The sequence below is a fragment of the Limanda limanda genome, chromosome 7 (genome assembly GCF_963576545.1).
Source record: "Limanda limanda chromosome 7, fLimLim1.1, whole genome shotgun sequence".
Classification (NCBI taxonomy): Eukaryota; Metazoa; Chordata; class Actinopteri; order Pleuronectiformes; family Pleuronectidae; genus Limanda; species Limanda limanda.
The window spans coordinates 9,821,497-9,845,824 of NC_083642.1; the positions used below are offsets into that span (position 1 = coordinate 9,821,497).

The 24,328-nt window shown below is 41.5% G+C and overlaps 2 protein-coding genes across 2 annotated transcripts; one reads left to right on the top strand and one right to left on the bottom strand.

Moving 5' to 3' along the window:
* Window positions 1-1,622: 1,622 nt before the first annotated feature.
* On the top strand, window positions 1,623-12,102 carry LOC133005227 (periphilin-1). Its single transcript, XM_061074836.1, has 7 exons — window positions 1,623-1,849; window positions 3,586-3,666; window positions 3,784-3,887; window positions 3,988-4,193; window positions 6,484-6,542; window positions 10,192-10,350; window positions 11,153-12,102. Exons 1-7 carry the CDS (start codon window positions 1,811-1,813, stop codon window positions 11,333-11,335), a joined length of 831 nt encoding a protein of 276 aa, XP_060930819.1. The 5' UTR covers window positions 1,623-1,810; the 3' UTR covers window positions 11,336-12,102.
* Window positions 12,103-14,821: 2,719 nt separating this feature from the next.
* On the bottom strand, window positions 14,822-23,236 carry LOC133005228 (prickle-like protein 2). Its single transcript, XM_061074837.1, has 8 exons — window positions 23,093-23,236; window positions 19,808-19,921; window positions 19,568-19,705; window positions 18,700-18,903; window positions 17,543-17,729; window positions 16,812-16,966; window positions 15,883-16,684; window positions 14,822-15,789 (listed from the first exon to the last, which is right to left on the bottom strand). Exons 1-8 carry the CDS (start codon window positions 23,222-23,224, stop codon window positions 14,840-14,842), a joined length of 2,682 nt encoding a protein of 893 aa, XP_060930820.1. The 5' UTR covers window positions 23,225-23,236; the 3' UTR covers window positions 14,822-14,839.
* Window positions 23,237-24,328: the final 1,092 nt, after the last annotated feature.

The window sequence follows — 24,328 nt, forward strand, 5'->3', positions numbered from 1 at the left end:
CCCCCTTGAATTCTTCCTCGTCCACGCTGGCATTTGGCGCAAGAAAATAATCTAGAAACCCAGTGGAAACACACCTGTAATGAAGTTAGGTGACGGCACAGGTTTTTCTGGCTTTGTTCTTTCCATGCGGCAGTTGAATTCAGCTGTTTTACTGTGTCAATCCAAGGAAGGTGTAGTTTCAGGCCGACTATACCTCTCCTCATTATAACAGGAAGGCCCACAGAGCAAGCATGGCCCAGCATTCACACGCAACAATTACTGACACTGACCCGACAAGAATGAAAACCTGTTCCTGCAAGTTCTCAACCCCAAACACAAATAGGAGGCGGAAGAACAGACAATCCCAACAGCCTCAGTCATGTTGTTGTTTCAGGTTTACCTTCACAAACCGACCTCTGATGAACGGTTCAAATCTGCCACAGACCGAAGAGACAGACTGAACTACTCCAAGGCATCTTAGTCTGGTTTTAATACACCAGACAACCCCTCTCTCTTTCTCTCTCTCTCTCTCTCTCTCTCTCTCTCTCTCTCTCTCTCTCTCTCTCTCTCTCTCTCTCTCTCTCTCTCTCTCTCTCTCTCTCTGTCGCTCTCGCTCTCTCTCTCTGTGATGGGTGGAGAAAAATGGGTGGAGACAGAAACACTAAACCCCAGCATGCGGTGGCCTCAGCTATTCTATGTGCTCACTTTATTATTACCTGCACTGTTTTCAGGCTCTTGCATCCCCTCAGTCCAGATGTTGTTTTCTGTTGTAGTAGTTAGGTCCTCAGAGCCGAGTTAAAGTCATGTGAACATGGAGCTTTTTGTCTCTTTTAACCAGAGATACACATGTTTCTTTTCAACACATGAAGACAAGACACTGCACGGATAAACCTACAACATACTCACGTGGACTGAACATACACTCTACACTGATTATACATTTCTGCAAGTCAAGTTTATATTGCTGAGAGCTGCACAGTAGGTTTCAGGATTGTTTTATTTAACATTAACAGTTGATATGCTGGGTATATTAAACATATATATATACATATATACACACACATACAGTACATTTGTATGCTGCTCAGGAGGAATACATTTATTGGTTAAAGCATATGGATACATATATACACAATTCCATTGGACAAACACTATAATATGACAAGCATCATATTATAACCAGGTTTGTATATTGTGGCTGTCTGAAAACACTCACTAATCACTATATAACAATAATAATAACAACAGCAGCAATAATAATACATAAAAATAATAATAACTTTATTTGTATAACAGTTATATAGCAAGGTTTCAGTACTTCACAAAAATAAATGGCAATACAATCAAATACATATAGAAATATAGTCAGTATATCAAATAAAGTAGGAGTTAGTAAATGAGCGGGTGACTTCAAACCACAGTCTATGCTTCAGACACAGCCTTTGTCAATCAGGTCCTCTGCTGAATGTTGAAGAGCGCCACCGTCTGGCGTCAGAAAGGTGTGGACAGGTGTGACAGATGCTGGCACTGCGCATGCTCGTACCAATCCCAATGAGACGAATCCGTGTATTTATTTACTTCGTGTCTGACTCATCCTGACGCTGATTGGCTGACTGTAGAGAAAAGGAAGTGAAACCTTTTTGCGCTACTTCCTTGTTTGAGTTGCAACAACTCATGAGCCATTTAAAGTGCGAGGTGAAGTTTCTCAGCTCGAACTGAAGACAAAAAGTTTTACTTTGGAGATGAACCGACGATAACAGGTCGGTCACTTACTCCCGGGTGTGTTGGAGCACGTGTTTGGGTTTCTTCACAAACAAACAAACAGGAAGAGATGGATCATGCACGAGCACAGGACGCGCATCAGAACAAGGTAAAGTCCACGAGAATGAGAGACAGAGCGTATGTAGTAATACACTGTATACATTTACATTAACAGTCATAGAGCATATATAAAAACTCACCAACAACTATAGAGCATATATTAAAACTCACTAACAGTCATAGAGCGTATATAAAAACTCACCAACAACTATAGAGCATATATTTAAACTCACTAACAGTCATAGAGCGTATATAAAAACTCACCAACAACTATAGAGCATATATTTAAACTCACTAACAGTCATAGAGCGTATATAAAAACTCACCAACAACTATAGAGCATATATTAAAACTCACTAACAGTCATAGAGCGTATATAAAAACTCACCAACAACTATAGAGCATATATTAAAACTCACTAACAGTCATAGAGCGTATATAAAAACTCACCAACAACTATAGAGCATATATTAAAACTCACTAACTGTCATAGAGCGTATATAAAAACTCATTAACAGTCATAGAGCATATATAAAAGCTCACCAACAACCATACAGGGTATATAAAAACTCACCAACAACCATAGCGTACATAAAAACTCACAAACAATCATAGAGAGTACATGTATATTGCTTCTGATAATTAAATGGCTATTAATATTAAAAGTGTAAAAATAAATAAATACATTAATTATCCTCAGTAATAATTGTTATTTCTATTTCTATTATAATATAACATTTGTCAAACGGTGTGTGTCTTCTTTTTCTAGGCCAATTAAAACAATTCAGATTTGATTTGGAGTCAGTTAGTCACATGATTAATAATCATATTGAATATAGGAAGCTTTGTCTTTTTACTATTCAAACAGGGATTTATTGATGGTCCATAAATGAAAGTCCTGTGATCCAGAGTGAATTAACTAAATTTACCACAGTCATTGAGGAGGTGCAACACTAGATCTACCTCAGACGTGTAGAATGATTTGTTCTTTAAGCGAACAGCCTCCACGCAGGAGCTCAAATCTGTCTTTGTGATATTTATCTTGATAATGATCAATATCGCCTGAAATTAACATGTTTTTTTTATCTCGAAACAATTGAGTACGACACACACACACCTTTGAGATTAAAATGATGTTTGGTTGCTACAATCTTATTCTTCGAGACACTGGGCTTTAATGATACATTTTATTTCACTGCAGTTTCACACACAAGAGGCTGCATAATGAAACGTGTGGTCGGCTATTTTTAGAAGTATGTATCATTCTGGTTTTCTATAGGGAGCGTGTGGCGTAGGAATACATTACTCTCCTGCTACAGGGCATCGATGTACAGAATGTATGTTTACCACTGAAAATAATTAATCAACAATGTTTCCGTAAGATTTTTCATCTTATCATGATTGTATCTTTTCCTTTTTTTTACATAATAATTCTTATAACCATTTTTTTATCAATAAATTATTGATAAGGATAAAAAATGTAAAAAACATTTCAGAAATTCCCATTACCTTGAGTTACGTCTTCAAATTGCTTTTATCCGATAAACAGTCAAAAAACACATAAATGCAGGCTCAAATAAAGAAAAGCAGTGAATCTTCACGGAACTAGGAAGTGTTTGGCATTGACCGTTTTTAAAAAATGACCAAATTTATTAAGCAAATATCAAAATAGGAGACAACTATCTTTAGTCTGGGATTATTTTTCTCATTCCACAAATTATTTGTGCTCCAATAACATCATATTCTGCCTGAAGTTTAACACCTTATTGACTGTGCTTCCTCCAGGCCCCCAAGGTGTGGCACAGGGAGTGTGGGGATGATTCTGAGGACATGAAGCCCACCCGCACCTCTGTATCCCCCTCTCAGGTACGTCCTGTTCTTACATGTCACGTCTCAAAACAACCTTTTGTTAGACTGTACCATCGATCTGCTCTTTGTAAAACACCACAGTGTTTCTAATGGTTTTACCCTCTGTGGATTCAGGGCGAGGCGAGGCCGATCAGAAGAGTACAGAGTCCCACCAGACCCAGGGCCTGGTCGTCCAATTCCTACAAACCAAAGTTTGGAGGGAAATTCTACAAACCTCGGTGCGACTGACACAAAGAAAATAACAAAATGGCCTTAAAATGATCTATGATAACAGCAAGGTTTATCATGGATGCTATGAACGTTTTGTTTTTAATGCAGTTTTCAAAAGGATGACTACTCGTTCTACAAACCTGGCTTTGTCAACAAGAGGCATCACCACCTCAACCCCCGGGCCCATTTCAACCACAGAGACCACTTCCAGCCCAAACCTCACCACAGCGCACAGAGGGAGCGAGAGAAGGAGGCGGGCCGGTACGAGCGGAGAGAGAGCGCTGACGGAGGTTCATGCCCAAAACAAGGCAAAGGTAAGTCTGTGTCTGCAGAAAAAGTGAAAGTAACACACACACCTGGAAGAAACTCACCTGTTTCAGTTCAACCCCCGAGGACAACGTAAAGAAATAATGTGTAGTACTTATTCTCAACAAACCTCAAAATAATATTCTATAAGAGTCAGTGCCCTGGATCCGAGGGATCAAGTCTGTCTGTGTCCTGTTTTTTCTTTGCTTTCCTTTTTTCCCCCATCTCTTATTATTTGCATATTTTATGTATTTTGTTTCCTGTATCTTTTTTGTATTTTCATATTTCATCAACAAAAAACACAATAAGAGAAGTGCATGTACTAGATGTTAACTATAACTCTTATCTTGCTATTGCATCTGGGCCGTCCCATCTTGGGATTACAATGCATCCCTAATTTACAAGCACATTCATCTTCTTCTGGTATAACACATAGAAAACTGAATTATTAAATCTATAAGTCGAGTTGATGAAGAGCTTTTTTTCCCCCTCTTCTCCCAGGTTTTCTCCAGATAACTGTCTTATTCACATGTTTCATATGTAAACCGCCAAACCAGTCTTGCACATCATCCACATTTAAACAATCTGAAGAACAGGGGAGAGTAGAAAACAGACGTACAGATCCACCTCTCTTTCTTTATTCACACACTCTCACAAGCTCCTACAAATATCAAACATTTACAGATGATCACTTTTACTTTCACCTCTTCACATATTAACATTCCATATATGCTTATCCAAAGGATTTACATACTCTACAAGCTCGACAGTATTTACTTGCACTTTGATAAACGGCCATCGGGTGACAGTATAAACAAGCAGAGGCAGCGCTTTGCATTACTAATGTTTGGAGGGCTTTTGCTCGTTGTGGTTTGTGGTGGTTATAGTCACAGTGTGGTAGCAACAAACCAGTGTTACATAAGGCCCATCACTGAGCAGCTTTTCCTGGACTCACTACACGGATTATGTCACAGTCGGAGCTGATAGCGGTCAACCCACTGTCAGGTTATCTCCTGTAAACTGCGATGGAGTCGGTCGTAGGTGGATTTGTTTTACACCGGAAAATGACCTCGTCAGGGAACAGGAGGGGCTCGAATCTGATTATGTTTCCTTTGGTTTTTACACTAATCATGAAATCAGTGTTTCAGATTTTTGTTGATGTGTTTTCCTGGTATAAAGTGGGTTTCTTATGTTGTTTTCACAACTGAGCTGCAGCTACTGTGTGTGTCCGTGTGTGTTTTTCATCTTGCATCCAGGCACTGTATCTGTGCGCACACTGCAGCACTGTGGAGGTGTGTGTTTGTGTATGTGTGAGTTTGGAACAGGTTTTTTTTTGTGTGTGTGCCTGAGTGATGGTGTGATGATGGTGACTCATCGCTGATTTGTGTGTATATGAGAGTGAGAAAGTGAGAGAAAGAGAGAGCAGTATATAATGAGCCATGACAAAGATACTGCTTCACATAGAAGTACTGCAGTTCAATGTTGCAATGCAAATTGGATGAAATATCAGCGGGTTCTGCTTTAATTTATATTGATTTTAAACTGTAGACCGTACATTAAGATGGATGACACGTCTCCACTTCCTCCCACCATCTTAAAATGAAGCTGAAATATTCCAGATATCAACATCGCACATTTGGCGCCAGAGTCTGCGCAGTAGCAATGACTGGATGAAGCTGTGGTAGCGAGGTCCCGTCGATAAACATGCTCGGCCAATCGGGAGACGATCTCAGCTGTCAATCGTGACATTTGCCCCTGTTTTTAAAGGATCGAATAACTAATTAAAGACAAACTTGTATGAAAAACGAGCTCTTGATCCAACATCGGTGTGATCAGAACCTACTAAAGAGACAGAAACCAACTTTGAGAAAAATGTATTAAACATCTGAGTTGACTTTTCTGTCTTGTTCATGTCCAATACACTAACATTGAGAAGACAGAGTTCACTAGCAGAAAAATTGCTCTGCTATAGGTCAAAACATGAGCTTGACCAATCCAGAGTCTGTCTCATGTTTCAACCTTGATGATTCTGCCTGTTTTTGTGGCATCAAAAATTTAAACCCTATGCGGAAAATGGACCTTCAAACATATTCCAGTGTGATACAAACAGAAATCATCTGATCTTTAAGGCTGTAAACGTGATAAAGAAGAATCTATCAGTGCTGTAGATTATAGATGTGGTAAATAAAAAAATAAGAAAACCCCAGTACCATGTATCGGTCGTTCTTTTTTTAGATCGTACTCACACAATCTCTTGTTGTACTGTTGTGTTGACCTTCTGGTTTGTCTGTTTTCCAGCTTCCAGACCGTTCCTGCCCAGGTCCGTCTCCAGCAGAGACCAGGAGCCGCAGTTCACTGTAAGTTTGCCAGCAGAAATATTACTCTGCTTTTCCATTTTGTTAAAAACTGTGGATAAATACACTTGTCCCTCTGTTCCTTGAAAAAGACTCAATCCCATGTTTCCTTTCTAACTATCAAAGTGATGTAGGGCAACACAGTCTCAATTCTCTTGGGATTTTAAAGGAGCTTTTTTTTTTTTTTTTGACAGTTTCCTGATGAAACGTTTTGAAATTGGAGAACATTTGAAAAGACATCAGGGATGGGAATGAAAAGCCAGTTTCTCTGAGAATTAGAGAGTATGAATTAAACTGACTAATCCTGTCTGCTCTTTCAAAACACAATCATTCAGCAATGATTTCATTGGTTCATGGTTTCATTTTTCAGGCCCTAACGCCAAACATTTGATGGTTCCAGGTTTTCAAATGTAAGGATTCACTGATCATGAAATGTGAGCTCAGACGGGTTATAGACGTCAGGAGACTGTGGGCCGGCCCTTGCTCCATGTCAGTATTCCTAATACATCAAAATTATGTTATTTGATTTCATAGACATTTGACAGTTGTGCAAAGATACTGAAATATTCAGTTTGACATCATTTCTGACTCTCAAATACAGAGAAAAGTCAGTTCTTAGGCTCTTATTCATTTACTGGTTCAGAGAAAGTGGAAAAACACAAAACTACATCTCTGAACTCTCACTTTAACCAAATCACGCACATTTAGGTTAGTCTGTGTGATCTCTCACTGTAATGTATTAACAAATATGATTTCAAAATTATTAATTTTTCACTTCCATTCACTGAGCCTCCCCTGACACTGTTTGGTCAGTGTCGTTAGTATTTTTCAGTTTTTGGACGTTGTATAGATGAAATGTTTAAATGAGAGAATAATTGGCAGATTCATTCACAGAGACAATAGATATTAGTGGTGCATGTAGTTTACACTTTCTGTCATGTGAAATATACACGCTGATAAAAGATCGCACAATATTGGCTTCAGCTAACAGTTGTCAATTAAGTTGTTGATCTTATTCTTCTGTCTGCATAGCGTAGTGAATACTGAAAACCCCCTTAACAATGATCTGAAGCTGAAACTGACATTTTGAAATGTCTAATTTTGTTTGATCAACAGTCGAAACCTCAAGTGTGAGATTCATAAAAGAAAAAACTGAAGAAGCTGGAACAAGAGGATGATTTTTGCTTGAAAAATTATTCAATTAATAATCAAAGATGATCCTCATTATTTTCTTCTGTTAATCAACTAAACAACTGAACCCACTAATGACTATAGAACCTACTAGATGTTTCTGGGTGAAGAGTAAAGACTGACTTAGCTGCAGAAAAGGCTGAAATCAAAAGCTCACGTACGTTGTTTGGCCGACCTGAACACAGCGAGGAGAAGAGCAACACACGGTGAATCACAGCTGGTCACTGCTGGAGTGATGAGACGAAAAGAAATCAAAGTTTGGCTGAGTGTTTTTCCACAGTCGATATTTCAGACAGCAGCGTTGTTGTTAGTGTGAACTGCCCACAGGTACACATCCGTGATTAATGGCTCTTTTATTGCAGCAACCTCTTTTGCCCTGTTAGTTGTTCATGTTTACCGAAGCTGTTAAAGTATGTTTCACCTCAGCAACTTTGCCAGCACAGCACTAAACAGATCAGTATTCTTCAGCGTAATCGGTTAAAAAAAAGATATAACCTATTTAGTGTGATTTATGTCTACGTTTAACCACGGTCAGTTTTAACGAGTCTGTGCAACTTACTTTTCTAACTCTAAGCCACTTTGTAACATGGTTCTCATGCTTCGTAGAGCAGAAGTAAGTGGGTTGCCGGGTTGTGAGATGTGTCCTTCTATAGCGGGATTTCTTTGACTTCAATGGTAGTTAGTTCTGAAATATTTATACTGCAGACTAGAAGGTAAGTGATTATTTTAGTCCTTTGAGTAAACTTTGAGTTACTCGGAGGCAAAGGAAACAAGATGCAAATACAATATTGAAATGTTATCACCCTATAAAGTTGATTTGGCAAATGTGTTCAACATAACATTATTCAGAGTTATTTTTTCTGGCCATGCAACGAACAGTTGTCACTTGTTTATCTCTGTTTTTGCTTCTCATTATCTCCTGAGGAAATGTTTGGCCTTTTTTGCTGCTAAACGCTGTTCCACTTCCTGTTTTTATATCATCGATTAATCAATTATAACCAAACTTGGGGAAATGATCATCTGAACAAACACAAAAAATTAGAGAAACCATTTTTGAGAAAATGTATTTGACTTGAACCTTTGGTCCATGTCCTATCCACTAACATGGAGGAGACAGGGTTTATGACCTTTACTTACTCCATCCACGAGGGGGCGATCAAGATGATATTGCTTCATGTTTAGGGAGCTGTCCTGTCATCCATCTTTATACAGTCTATGGTGAAGTGAGGAAGTGATGCGATGTCACTGTCCGCCGCTGGGTGTGTCAAAGCTTGGTCACAGTTCACTGTTTAACAACCATTGTGCAAATAAGCAACCTGCACTTTGTCCCATTATTCATGTGGTGTTGTGCTTAGTTGCACTTGTGTAACCTTGGAGCCCAGGGACGAAGAGAGGTGGAATAACAACGATCCCCTCCTCCACAGACATGTCTGTAAAACAGGCTAATATGTAACCTGCTGGGTCACCGCTGCACTGCTTCCTAGATCAATGTTTTCGGCAAAACAGCAGATTTTGCCCTCATTTGTGTCATCCCCGTCTCTAGTGTGTCAGCCATTTGGCGCTGAGCAGGTAGTGCATGCACAAGTGTTTTTTTTTGCTAGAAACAGCTGCCTGCTGCGTCTGGAAACACTGATGTGAGCAGTGAAACAGCTAAAAAGAGACTCAGTAGACCAAGCTGCAGAAAATAACACACTCATACACATCAGTGTGTGTGCGCCTGTTCCTTCATCATGATCCATTAAATATTCTCTGGGACATTTTTAAAAAACACAATGTTGAGATGGATGCTCCCTGACATTCTGCCCTGACACATATCACGTCCCTCAAACATGTTTTGTGGTAATCTTGTTTACAAAAAAACGGATTGGGTTAAAAATAACCTCGACAGGGTTCAAAGATAAACCAAGACAAAGAGCTCAAATACACAGAAAGGCTCTGCAGAGCTAAGGGAAACAGCAGAGTTGAGTGTAAATGATCTGTGGTCTCTTCATTATGAGTCACTCCTTTAACCTTAAATGTGCACGCCATCGTTAACATTAGAGCACTGACAATAAATAAGGAGTTGTGCGTAGTGCATTAGCCGGATGATCATAGGTTATGCTTTTTATAGCCAGTGGTTTATTACCTCAACACATGATTTAATAGCATTAATAAAGGCAGCGTCTGTGATTTATAAAACCTTTGTGAACTGCTCCTCATACCAGTCTGACTCTTAGTACTTATCGCCCTTGTGCTGCGTCTTTGTTGTCCATTTTTTTGCCACTGAATACATATGTAGCCAGAACAAACTCTGAATTTCTAATGCGTGTCTAAGAAGTGGACATGTGGATCTTCACTTGAGTCATCTCCTGGTCAGTAGCAGCTCAGTCATCGACAATGTTTGCACCCATGCTTTTAGCCAACTGTCTCATTCCTAATGTCCAACTCCTGCCTAATTTTGTGTGTTTCTTTTTTTTCTTAGGTTTGTCTGAGCGACAGAAGCCACATCAAGAAGAGCGATCACAGGGGAAGTAATAGCAAAGAAAAGGAACAAAGCAGAGACCGGGAGCTCTCTTTAACTGCGAGCCAGACGACGACACGAGACAGAGCCATCCAGCAGAAGAGGAAAGAGATAGATGAGGTGGGAGGGAGTCATTACACAAACACGCACACACATACCTGGGGAGAGGGGATGGTTATAAACAGATAGAGGGAGAGAAGAGAGGAGATAAGAGAAGCTGGGATTAGAGAACGGGCGTCAGAGTAAAGATCTTAGAAAGTGCTGGGAGACAGGAGACAGGAAAATAAAGTCAACATCCATTTTGAAATGCTGAGCCTGAGGCATCTCGACTGTCATTGTTATCCTCACTTTGGCGAGCCTGACAAAGTGGGTCTTATTCATTGCGAGACATGATTGATGGTGTTTGGTCTTTTATTTTTTGTGACGGAGCAGAAAGTTAAAGTGAGGCTGTGTAGCTCAGCTCACCTGGACCACAAGAGGCTGCAACACGTGCTTTAACCCCATCTTCAATGTGACAGCCATCACGTGAGGCTGTGCTCCATCGGCTGTGTGTTTGTGTGAGAGTGTGCTTGTGTGAGAGTGCGTGCGAGTGTGTTTCCACCCACTTGATGGAAAAGATGCCCTCTTGCTTTTCATGTCTCCATGGTTGCAGGATATCAGATTGCACTGCAGAAAAGGGCAGTCTGGCAACAGGTAGCTCATGTAAAACATGTCCACAGGCGTACAGCTAGCACCCAACACATGTGAACAATCTGCACGTCGGATTTCTGCTGATTCTTCAGTCAGTGGTGAATAGAAACACATCGATCCACTTCTGTGTTATTCTCTCCTCTTCCCCCTCGAACACACCCATTTTTCTACTTCTTAACACACCTTGTTCCCTTCTCCTAAAACCGTGGATTTGTGTGTGTGTGTCCCACAGGTGTACTATCAGGAGTGTCAGATGTTTGGCCTCGTGACAAAGATGCTCATAGAAAAGGAGACGTCCCTGGAACCACTCATCCAGTCCTCGCTGCAGGAGAACCTCCGAGACATCGGCAAGCGCTGCGTGGACGCCATGGAGAAATTCATCGAGGACTACGACTCCAGAGAGCCGTCGCACTAATCGCACACGCTGCCGCCTGTCGTGTCAGCGTAGATCCTCATGGTAGAAATGTTCGATATTTTCATATCAGGTGATTCAATGCTGGTTTTTGGATTTCTTTTGCAATAAGTTTGCTCGTTATTATCTGCTGCCTGGAAATAGTCTCACTCTGAGCTCTGCCTCATGCCAGCAACACTGGAGAAGAATGAACGTTTTTGATTGGAACATTTCATCATGATTCTAATGTTGAAAATGTGATTAGGAAAAATGCACTGGCTTGTTTTGCTCTAAATCTCCCAATGAGGAAATATTTTGACAATCAAAGTGACCTAATTAATTTATTATCTCTTTCTTTTCATTAATTCAAAAAGTGAACACAGCATATTAAGCAAAAAATAGCTGAAAATATATTTTCAGTGTTTCATCTGTTGCCAAACAAGTATCATCCTGTCAGGAAATGCATTAATGGGTCAGTAGGTAACCGGGCCACACATTGTTGTGTTGGGTTGATGTATTTTGAAAATGAGGGTAAGTGCAGGTTTCTTTTTATGTTTGATAGAATGACAGATATTGACTTATTATAGAAATATCAATAACACAGCAAATGTCAGCAGATGGAAAAAACAAGAAATGGCAGCGGTGAAATGTCAAAGATGTTTTTGAGGTTATTCAGGAAGCCGAGTTAACATTTCATCCGTGAAACGTCCTGCTCTTATCAAGGTCGCGGTTCTTACAGGGACTGATTTCTGCTTTTTGTTCAGTATAAAAAATAAAAAAAATACCCTGATTATCTGTGTCAGGATTGAGAAGCACAAATCTACAGGAAGGCTGCACTACTCAAACTGGATGTGTGGAGAGAAAAAGAGGTGTGAACTCGGCACAGAGGGTCTTATGGGAGATATTCCTGCTGCATTATGGGAAATGTAGGATCTAGTTTTTTGGAACTTGAATTATGCGAGAAACCTTAAGCTGGAATATCTCGACTTCTGCTCAAATCCTGAATTTTCCTTCTCAGTCTCCATCTTTATGGAAGTGACACATTCAACTACAGGCATGGCCCCTTTAAATTAACACACTCAATGAATCCTAATAAAAGGTGTTTTGGTTGATTTCACACCGTAAACGTAATTGACAGATTTTTCTCTGAAGAATGATGTTTTGTGTTATGAGGGCGTTAACTGCTGAGACTACATTCACCTTCATTTGATTGAGAAAGTGGTCTCACATTTTGGACTTTACATTCTAACCGTAAACCGTTTAAACCACTTGTAAAACAAATTTTAGTATTAAAAAATAACAAACAAAAAAAAACTACAACAAATGGACTGAGCCAAACTGCATCTTGACAAAGATAAAGAAGGATGGTTATTAAATATATATATATATAGTCGTGATAGGGCATAGGGGTCATCTTGGGGATGACCGGCTCATCCTCGAGGTGGAAAGTCATTTTCATGTTTTCCCACAGATGCTGGATTAAGTGAAGGCTCTGGGCAACTCTGGGACATTTACAGAGATGTCCCACTCCTGCACTGTCTCGGCTGTGGACTCAGGGTTATTATCCTGTTCCGTCCCTCTGTACCCGTCGCAGAGGAACACCTCCCCAGCACGATGCTTCACTGTTAGGATGTTATTTGTCAGGTGATGAGTGGCGTTTGGTTCCTTCCAGACGAGAAACTGACGCATCAGAGGAATCTTGTTTCTCACAGTCTGAAAATCCTTTAGGTTTCTTGTGAACTACAAGCAGGCTGTCATCTGCGTTTCACTGAGAAGGACTGAGTCACTCAAAGTCTGGTCTTGTCACACATTCGACCCCCAATCAGTGCAGTGCTGCAGTGATCAGTGTTTGCTGGAAGTTTCTCCCATCTCCACACAGGATTTACTGTACAGGCCCTTCTCCTCTGATATATGACATTTTCCAACCTTCTTCCTCTAAGAATCATGGAGGCCAATGTGGTTCTAGGGAAACATCTATCATAGCCTAGGTTCCAACCTCATGATTTTTTTTTTTTTGTTTTCAGCTGTGAAACCTCGTACAGGCAAGGTGTCCGTCGATTGATTTTATCTGGACTCAAATCCTCATGTAGAAACAACTTGAAGACGATCATGAGATAGTGGAGACAACTGAGCTAAATTTCAAGTGTCATGGCAAAGAATCTGAATATTTATTTCCGTGTGATATTTCAGTTTTTCCTTCCTAATAATTGTGAACTTTTTCTTAAATTCAGTTTTTCCTATGATATTGAGTGAAAGACACTTGATCAAACTGAGCCATATTCACTTTCTTTTTTATTTATACGCAGCCAAGTCAAGCCGACCAATCAGAGGTCAGAACCCGATACAACTGACAGATACAACTTCCTGTTTGTTCATTGAATTACTCTTTATTTTCAGTATGAGACAACAACAACAAATGAACATGCAAGTCTCCCTATCTCTACATCATGTTATACAAATAATGATTCTTTAGTTACAAAATATATTTATATAATATTTAAGACCATATGTACATCATATTTACACACTACATCCATTACTTTATTAGGTTTATTACTATATATACATTTAACAGGTATTATTCTTTAATATAATTATGATTATTATTTGCATTATTATTATTATTATTATTGTTAGCATTATTATTATTATCATCATTACTCTTAATCATCTATAGGTAACTCAAAATAAAAACAAAGCATGTAGCAGAAGATAAAACGGGACCATACCTGACGTTACTGTGCCTGAATGGTCGAGGAGCAGAGGCTGGGCGGTGCTCTGTCCTCGGTAAAGCATGGAGAGCTGGCTATGTAGAGCACAAGGTTCAACAGACTATTTGTACAAGGTGATAACAGGGCTAGCAAGCCAACACTATATTCCAGCAGCATTTGGATTCCACTGAGGTAAACAATGACGTAGCTTGGAATCTAGCACGTAGCTGTCACTTTCCCAACACGATTTCTGGGTTGTCCACATAGAATTACAAGTTTTACCGCAGAGGGCCTGGATCACTGAGCTGCATGAACACAGTGTCAGTCCAATCACTGCAGTTTGACCAGTGTTAGCTCCTCCCCTCTCAAACTGTAAATGGATTGATTGATCTCCTCTGTATCATGGATACAAGCACAGACACACACACACATACGTCATGTTATTTACCCTGACCACAGTATAGTCAAATTCATCAGTGCTTCCTGGTGCCGTGAGCAGCGTTGGTCATTGTAAACATTTCTGTTGTGTAAGCCAGCTGAGCTTCCTCTTATGATTAGATCATTCTGTGTAGGTGTGCACAAACACTACGCAGAGTTGTGTAAGTTCACAAGCACAAAAAATAGACCGGTTTCTCTCTTCAACCCCAACAAGCGCACACACACACAAACACACACAAATACTCATCGCTGTCAGTTGTCTCACTCTCACCTTCCCACTCCCTCTGTTCCTTCTCTCTGTTGCTTCAACTGTCTCGCTTACCTCTGTCCCTTTCATTTCTTTCTCCTGCTCAACCCTCACCATCTCTTTGCTCTAGATCTACGAAATTATGCAGTTTTTGCTCTTCCTCCTCTGGCGAGTGTGCAGCTGGCCGTGAATCGGCCCATGCAGAGGTCCGTGATGGGCGCCCATCCCAGAGGGGCTGTAGCGATGGCGCAGCTCCTCGTTGTTGATGTAGCACAGCTGCACGGGCCGAGGGATTGGCTCACCCAAGAAATAACCCTCATCTCCCTCTGACTCGGAGGAAGAGGAGCAGCTGGAGCACCAGGGGTCAGCAGCCTCCATGTGCCCATCAGTCCAGCGCGGCCCACCCAGCCCCACAGGTTGCCAGCCAGCATTCTGCAGGGTGAGATCGGAGGTGGTGCGGGGGCAGGGCCGGTGGGGCTGCTGCCTGTACCCACCTGCCTCCAGACCAAACATTTCCCGAGCAGCATGACCTGCGGGGAATCGGTCATAATCCTCTTGAACGCGGCGGTAGGGCGGCTCCACCATTTGAGCAGGTCGGTCAGCCACCAGGTGCAGGGCGTTATCGGAACGGGAACGGCGAGAGCGTTTGTGGTGGCGGCCACTGCGGTGCTGCCCGTTACCGTGGTGACGATGGTGTTTGCGGACTCTTGGTTGCGGCTGCTGTGGCTGTGACACAGATTCCTGCCCGATTAAGCGACGACGAGGCATTCTGTCACTCATGGGAGCCATTCGTAGGTTTCCACTGCTGCCCATCAACCCAACACAACCTTTACCATCAAAGCTCGGGGGCTGTGGGCCGTCCCAGTACTGCAGTGGGTAGCCAACTCTCAGCGGAGCGTACATGTTGTTGTTGACTGGACGAGAGGAGGACAGAGACTCTGTGCTGTGGCACTGGATAGAGGAACTGAGGGTGCCCATGTTGCTCTTTTCGGACACGTTCACTCCTGAGTCCTTACTTAGGTCGGGCATGGAGAACCTAGACAAATGCTCCTGTCGCTTACTGACCCCATCCAGAGAGTTACCTGCTAAAACCACAAAATCACATGTCAAATTTCAGATCATTTATTATCAGGTATATCATTTTATAACATGCTATTTTAGTTATATTTTTGTACCTGTAGCGTGAGACATAGTCAGGGAGTCCATGGATCCACGAGGAGTCTGCTCTAGAGGAGTAAGAGGCTCGTTGAAGCTCATGGCATTGACGGGGTTCCTCCTGGTCAGCGGGGGTCTGCCGTTTCTCTGGAACCCGTGCAGGCTGATGCTCCTCTTGTCAGAGAAGCCTTGGTTCTGGCTAGACATCTCATTGAAGCTCATCTGAGTGCGTAGCTTGTTGGGCCTAAACTCGTCCTGGCTGTGGTGGATCCAGTTTTCATTAAAGGATTGGCCCCTCAGTGCAGCCATAGGGGTCCTCTTGGCATTGCTCTGATCCTTTCCCCAGGAATCGGGCCTTTTTCCTGGGTTGGCAGGATTCTGGACTGGAGTATGAACGTTTGCGTTGGGATTGTAGCCCTGCCTGGGGTTACACTGGCCCAGGAGATGGATAGGTGTAGGGGTCGGGGAGGGCTCCCGCTGGGGGCCCTCGTAGGCAGCAGGGACATAGGCCTCATCCCGACTCATCCACACCTGGTTAAGGCTTGGGGCACGGCTCGGAGTGCGACTGGGTGTGCGGTTAGGAGTCCTGCTTGGAGTCTGGCTTGATGAGAGGCTTAAACGGTCCATCTGGACAGACAGGGGATCATTATCAGCAGACAGACGATCAGGCATGGGAGGGGGAGCGGATTGGCGGACATCAGCACTCCTTCGGTCCTGCTCTACATTCCTACGCTCCTTTTTCCCAATCTTGGTACTGTGGCGAGATTCACGGGATCGGGCGCTTTGGAAAGCTGAGTCTGAGGAGTCGGACTCATCAGGATCCTAAAGGATTCAAATGAAACAGACACTACTGTTAAGTGCTTCCGTGTAAAAATACAGAATAATCTGCAAGGAGATTAAAAATAACAATTTCATAAATTCCTATTGTTTTTTTTTCGGGTCCCCTTACCTGTCCAGCGCTGCAGGACCGTGAGCAGAAGATCTGCCCCTGCTTCGGCAGGAAGGGACGGCCCATTAGAGAGCGCTTACAACGGGCACAGCAAAAACATTCCTCAGTTGCGTGCCAGTGCTGCCCATCATACGTCATCTGGCCTTGGTCGATGCCTTTGGTAAAACAGGAAAAACATCATTTTAAAACAAAACATACAAGAATCAAGTTTATTTTTTAACACAACACGGGGTCTAGCTTTCACTGCATAAAAATGGTAATGTGATGGCAGCTATTTCTAAAACTACTGTAGAAATGTGTTCTGCAAGTGTGCTCAGCTCATTTCGCCTGTTTGAGCTAAAATTGAGTAAAGCAAAAACATTTTTGTTTCTGTGCCCATACATGATCCCTTGATCTCTGAGATACATTTTACCAGCTCCTCTCCTCAGCCAGAGGAAGTAATCATCTTTCACAGCTCCCGTCTGGAGTCAACATGGGAACATCCTCTGAAACACACTCTTTCACTGCTACTGGAGCCTGGGATGATAATAACCATCCATATCTCACTGCACAGACTCCGCCTCTTCACAGCTGTGGCACACAGAGCTAATAACACCCACACTTACAATAAAGGCTGTTAGGTTTTCTGTGAGTGTAAGACAAACATGTCCATGTGTTTGGTTTGCAGTTCATAACAGAGGAGTTCAAGCAGCAATAAAAATAACTCTTCAGGAAATACATGCGTGCCGTACCTATGTGTTCTCCACATGCATCACAGTACTCCGCGTAAAGGGACTCAAAGCAGTTGCAGCAGTGTGGTCGTCCATCCTTCATGATGTAGCGCTGGCCGCCGAGGGTGGTCTCACACTCGTAGCAGCAGAAGTGCTTCATGTGCCAGTGTCTGCCCTCCGCCTCGGTGCATTCATCAGCAAAGATTATCTGCATGACCCAGACGTGACACTCATCAGCAGAGGCATTAAACACTGAGAGTCCATGAGGTGGAATGGAAGTCATGAATTAATTCAAGAATAATGTTTTACTGTTAACACCACACGTTTAATGTTGCTGTTGATGTCTGGGGTCCCTCAGGGCTCAGTCCTTGGCCCATAATTTTCTACCCAAGGAAAATGGTTCTCAATCTGTTTGACCTTAAAGTGAAGGAATATCTACTTGGACCCCATCCCTACATGTTGCATATATCAATGACTAGTAAGCAATAAAGAGTGATTTGTTCTCATCTCAATTTGTTTTGTTTGGGTAATTTTAAAGATCAGAGAAAAATCTGAAAACCAAATGCATTATTGTTTGGAGTAGAACTGGAGAAAAGATAATACAATATATATATAGTATATCCATGCATCAGAAAAACTTTGATGAAGAACATTTTGTTCTTCATCCAATAGTAACATACTTATGTACTTTATCTAAGTAAGATCTTTAACACAGGACTTAACTGACTTGATTAACACCCCTGATCTGGATCTTGAGAAAAAAACATTGGGTTTATATTTAACACAATCACACTGATGATCACAATGTTGCCGATTTCAAATTATACGTTTGTCAAAATTGTTAATACGTCTTGGCAGAAATCTTGACGTAGTATCAGATAGAGCAGAATGAGTTATACAAGGAAACGGAAACGGTTTATATTGAATAAAAATGGACACTGAACCATTGCCTATTGTATTTTAAGTAAACAAACCTTACGAGACTTAAATTACTTCAGACAAGTGTGACCAGTGTTATTATTGTTATCTTTGGCCTGCTCGTCTCACATTATGAATAGAAAACAAACAGACTTTCTCAGTCTGGCAGGAATACTGAGACATCTTTCATCTCCAGACTAGCTTCATCAGAATCCAAGTAATTTCCAACCCTGAAGGGCTCCAGGCCCAGACAGACACACCTCATCACAGGCACAGCAGCGTGGTTTTTGCCTCTCGGCGTGGTGCCGCCCACAGAAGATCTTGCCATCTTGGTAGAAGTAGATGAGATCCACCAACAGCTCCTCACACATGCTGCAGACAAAGCAATGAGGGTGCCAGCATTTTCCATGCCCCGCCCTCGCAGCAAAGACCACGATGTCCCCTCCATTTATCTGACCACCGCACTGTGGTAAAGGAGAGGAGAAGAGATGAATCAAAAGGGATAGTGAGGAAAGGAAACAAGAAGGAAGGCGATGGAAGGTGTGCAGACAAGCCATTTGTACAGAGAGAAAAGTAAAAGATGAAGGAAATCAGAGGAAAAAAAGGAAAGGGAAGGGAAGGAAAGCAGAGGATAGGAGAGGAAAAGAAATGAAAGGGAAATGGAGAAAAGGTAAGGAAAGCAGAGGATAGTAGAGGAAGGAAAGGAGAGGGGAATGAAGGAAAGGAAGGCAGAGGAAAGGAAAGAGGGTGGGAGAAAGCAGAGGAAAGGCAAGGTAAGGAAAGAAAGGAAAGGCAAGGTAAGGAAAGAAAGGAAAGGAAGCAGAGGAAAGGAAAGGAGGTGGAAGAAAGCAGAGGAAATGACAAATATGACAAATTGATGGATATGGAGGGGAAGAGTGAGCAGATGGTACTTGAAATGACTCTTCAATATTGAAATGTCTTCTACTTCATATCTGTGTCATTTATCTGATGGAACATAAAAAAACGAGAATATCAATTTCAAAAAACGATCTAAATTATTCAGATGGAACAGAGAAATGAAAATAAATGAAAAATGACTTAAGATGGAAAGAAGCCTGGAAGCTCGTTGAGTTGTGCTTTCATGTCTTCAGTAGTCGTCAGGTTCACCTTATCACAGATGGCTCCGGTGTTGGTGAGGGGGAAGGGACGGACGTTGCCTCTTCCCAAGTTGTCTTTCTTCCTTTGGTTGCTGAAGATCTTCAGTTCTCGTTTCTCCTCCTCATCCAGCCCGTTACAGTAACGCACCTGAAATACACAGTTCCTCATGATCATCACGAAAACTAGAATTCCTCCGAACGAGGGGAAGTCACATTCAAACTCTTCTTGTGTAAACGAAGAATTTTCTACCTCGTTGTCATGTGGTGGCAGCTGATGGAGCAGTTGTTTGATGCGATATTTCTCTCCAGGGCTGTTTATGTAGGGGACCTTCTCCTCGGGTAAGGAGTTGTAATACTGATGCACCTGAAACAAACACACATCCTGGTTGTGTTAATGCAGGAGATTTACAATTCGTGACAAATTTTACACTTATGGGAACAAGAAATACTTCACGTTTAAACACCACTGACGTACATTATTATCTCCTTATGAAGTTGATATGATGAACTTGTTAACAAGCGGTCTGCTATTAACACATGCAGCAGATACAGGGTGATATTATTTGAACTATTATCCCTGTGGGCTCAGATGCAACACTGTAGTAATACTGATAGTGGCAAATTTGAGTTTGATATGCAACCAACTCATGCAAGGTATTTTCAGTCATGAACTCCAGAAAATGTCTGAAATGTGGACGTTCGCCGGAGTTTGTCTTTCAAATATGAAAAACGCTGCATGAGATTGACCAGGAACATTTTACAGAGCTCTGGAAAAAGTCCTGAGTGATGGACTCTGACATTAATATTCACAGGTAAAGCCCCAACTGGAGGATTTCAGGATTCTGTGAATGTCTGAAAGCAGCTACAGTGACACTCTGTTCATTATGCTGGGTGCTACGTTTATATTAATCTACCTGCTTTTATTAATTCATGGTGACAAACCCAGGTTAAATGTTTTTTTCTCATGGTCTCCGTGCCCTCCACCATCGCTGCATTGGGAAAATCAGTGTGTGGAATTGTAAGTACGAGATTCGATGAGCTCTGCGCTGCCACACAACCTTGAACGGCACCAGCTTCTTTAAACTTTTAACAGCTAATATTCTCTTTGCTTAAAGGAAACTTCAGTTATCCACACTGGTAAAGCAATTAGAATTCATGACGCAGTACGACTCGATAGCCGTGTCATGAATCGTCCTCTTCTTTATTTGCATGTGAAATAGCTGGTGAAAAAGAGAGAGACCGTGATTGGTGTTGGAGAAGTAAACACTCAAAAGTAAGGAGAGCAATCTCATCACTTGTCTCTGAGTTTTCCGGAAAACTGTGTTCTAGTGTTCGCTGCAGTGTGAAGATGTAGTTTGCTTAAGTTGTTGTGATCCAATTTACATAATCAGAGGGGCAGCAGGCGAGAGGCTGAGGAAGTGAGAGCTTGGAAGGAAGCCGGTAAAGAATTAAAGAAGTATATCACTCATACTCATACAGCAGATTTTGCAGCCCTGCAGAAATATAAATACTGCAGCTCCCAAACTGAATATTTTGACGAGCATTTAATCTGTAGAGTATTTTCTATATTAAACAATTCATTACTTCTGCACTGGTGAAATTACAAGTGGTGATTTCCCAAAGCCCAAGATGACACCTTCATAATAACCATTAGGTTATTATGAGACATAGATTAATAGAATGTTTGAATTTATTATTATTTTCATTATAGATTAACAGTTGATTATTTGGAGTGATAGTTTAGTTTGTAAGTATCCATTACAGTTACCAAAAGAACAATTCAAAATGGTTCTTTTGTCCAAACAATACCCGGGAAAAGAAAATGCAAATCCCGACATCTGAGAATAAATATCGATCATTTTTGCATTAAAACCGTCTTTTGTCAGTCAGATAATTTTTTCAGCCTTATTGTGTTTTATGTAGTAATTTCATGGAAACTCTTCATATTTTTGTATGCAAAAATCTGAAACTAAAGAAACTGAAGCTGTCGAATAAATGTGCAGTATTTCCTTCTGAAATGCAGTGCAGTGCAGTACAAGTAGATAATGACCAGAGTCATTATCTGCAAAAAAATTCAGAGATGGTCAGAAGTGAACGGTTCTGCCAGGGACACCACATTTGGAACATTTTGTCAGAAACACTTCAACAAGTCAGCCCTGACACAAGTGAAGCCTATTTTCACTGCAACTGCAAGTCAAAACTTTTCAGCTCTGAAAGCTCGACGAACTGTAACTACATGGAATGAGGATTTTCTTTTTAAAATGTGAGTCACATTAATAGCATTGTGCGGAGAAGAGGCAGAAGTCACAATCGCCTGCACCTCCTGTTGGCAGAGGGGAGCAGCAGCCTCTTTCAGCATCCTGTCAAGATGGCTGACTGGTGAAAATGACTGTTATCAGCCCAGCCTGTCATCTGTTAACACAGCCCTGAGAGGCCGAGTGCACTGGAGTGCCGCTCTAACTAAATTAGGACCGAAGTGTTTATTGCAAATGTAGTTGGGCGGCACCGTGTTATCTCATGTCAGAAAGGACAAAAACAATGGACATAATAAAAAAACAATGACGGGGAAGTATCTTCGTCAGGATGTGCACAGTTGATTACACTGGCTGGGTCATTCATGCAATTAAAAGGCATTTAAACTGCAAATGAGTGCAGACAGGGGATTATGAAACCTGCACACATAAACACAACGCCACACATTTTCAATTAGAGTCATCCAAACAGTCAAATTACTTCCATCCCTCTGGGTTTAGGTTTTCAAGGATGCACTAAACTGCAGAACAAAATGAGGCTTAGTTACCAACAGCACCATTAAAGGGAAAATGAAATTATACACATTCAGTAGTTGTGGAGAATGTATCTATATTCTTTTTAGAAATAAGTAATCATACCCTTAATAGTGATCAAGGAAAATGCTCTTTTAGTCGTCGTGGATAAATATAACCTTGTACACTTGAATATAAACTATCTTACACAGATCCTCTATCTTATAAATCGATTAACCTCTCTTTGTCCAACAGAGCAATGAGCTCATCAGTGTGTGATTCCTTTTCATGATCCAGGTTATGGTTGTCATTCTGTCTCACTGTGAACTTGGGTCCTACACAGTGTCACTTTCAAGACTGAGAGCTGAATAATAATCGTTCTTCCAGGAAATGTCTGACAGCTTTGTCTCAGTGATTTGTATGTCACTCCCGCCCCCCCACCACCTCCTCACTCCAGCCCCCTACACCCCCCCGGAGCCCAACCCAGAGAGACTAAAACACCATGAAGGAGATCTCAAGACAACAATCATCCATTGTCTTGTTTTCCAATCAGGGAATTTTCCATCTCCGGATTACAAAATGCCTCCGATGCCTAAACGTCCAAATAATTTAATTCTCCTGAATGATTCCGTTTAATTCGATTCGGTCTGTCTGTGTCTGACAAAAATGAGCATCAGCTAATGAAGCACTTAGAATGTGGGTGAGCATGTGTTCCAATGGGCCATCCGAAGATATGTGACTTGAGTGAGAAGGATGTCGAACTTGTGTACCTGCTCAGGACTGAGGGCGGGGGGGACCCAGGCGTATTCCTCCAGCGCACACCCAGAGTCGTCGTCAGAGGTGGAGTTCCTCTGGAAGTCGTACATCAGCTTGGTGATGGTCTTCTCCATCTCCAGAGACATGGTTGTCACAACATGCTCCTCTACACAAACCAGTTCAGTGGACACAGGTATTCCTGTTGAGGAAAAAAACGAGGATTGGAATTCAAAGAAGAATATTTGGAGGTTCAGACAAGAGTCGTATTGAGAGGACATATCCCCCTGAGACCCATGAACCAGGGTTTGGTGCCATCACAGTAGAAGTCTTAACATTTCCCTGAGAACTAAAGAAGATTTAATTATTTTTAAAAACACACAAAAATCTGAAAGGCAGGCAACATTTTGTGTTTATTTTTATGTACAGGTTGTGTAGACAGAAAAGACAGTAAAATGCAAACATAGAGTGATATCAATAATATACAACTGTTTTCAAGTATGTTCAGTAATTTAGGTTTTTAACATAGACTTTATATTAAAATAAACGTAGATTCCAGGAGCGGAAAGTGAAGCCAATGTGAAAGTGCCTGAAATATGTATTCTCTCAAATGACCTGCAGGGGGCCACTCCACTGGTTGCAAAAAGAAGCCAGTCTACAAAATTCTATGAGTCCAAGTGAATCTACTTCTCATTTGATTTTTAAAGCCGACATTACTTGGGGAGTAAACGTTTTGTTAAAGAGTTTATGGTCACGCCCACTAGTTTCAAGTCCTTTCCAATAAAACAAAATGTCCAACCCGAGGCTTCGAAACGGCAGCTCAAAAACCAATGGGAGACATCGCAGCGGGTTGACACATTTTATCTGTCCATTAATCAGTTCGGAGCAAAGTGGTGAATCAATTGACCAAGTGACATCACCAACCCAAGAGCAATGGAGGTAAAAACATCAGATCTGCAAACTTAGATAAAACTACATATTAAAAAAACTGATATAACACAAAATCACTTTAACAATGCAGTGCCCAAGACTTTATTATCTGAAAATATGTGCATTAACTGCTTCCCTCGAATGTATAGATTAGAGAAAGAATCGATCTACTCCTTCTGTCTGTCTGAGGGGAGAACAGCTGCACACATTACTGAAGCATGAATAATTAACAGGCCCAGGTATCGCCTCTAACACCAAAGTATTAAAATGAAATGCTACTCAACTTTATCAGGCAACTAGAATACAAAGTGAGCGAGCGATGC

What these genes read in the sequence shown, in the direction of transcription:
- LOC133005227 (XM_061074836.1), top strand. Translation starts at nt 1,811, where the DNA reads ATGGATCATGCACGAGCACAGGACGCGCATCAGAACAAG. An exon ending in CCTCTGTATCCCCCTCTCAG is followed by an intron (nt 3,667 to 3,783) that starts GTACGTCCTGTT and finishes CTGTGGATTCAG; the next exon opens with GGCGAGGCGAGGCCGATCAG. An exon ending in ACCAGGAGCCGCAGTTCACT is followed by an intron (nt 6,543 to 10,191) that starts GTAAGTTTGCCA and finishes TTTTTTTCTTAG; the next exon opens with GTTTGTCTGAGCGACAGAAG.
- LOC133005228 (XM_061074837.1), bottom strand. Translation starts at nt 23,224, where the DNA reads ATGTCTCTGGAGATGGAGAAGACCATCACCAAGCTGATGTACGACTTC. An exon ending in TGCCACCACATGACAACGAG is followed by an intron (nt 19,706 to 19,807) that starts GTAGAAAATTCT and finishes TGTGTATTTCAG; the next exon opens with GTGCGTTACTGTAACGGGCT. An exon ending in GACTATGTCTCACGCTACAG is followed by an intron (nt 15,790 to 15,882) that starts GTACAAAAATAT and finishes TGGTTTTAGCAG; the next exon opens with GTAACTCTCTGGATGGGGTC.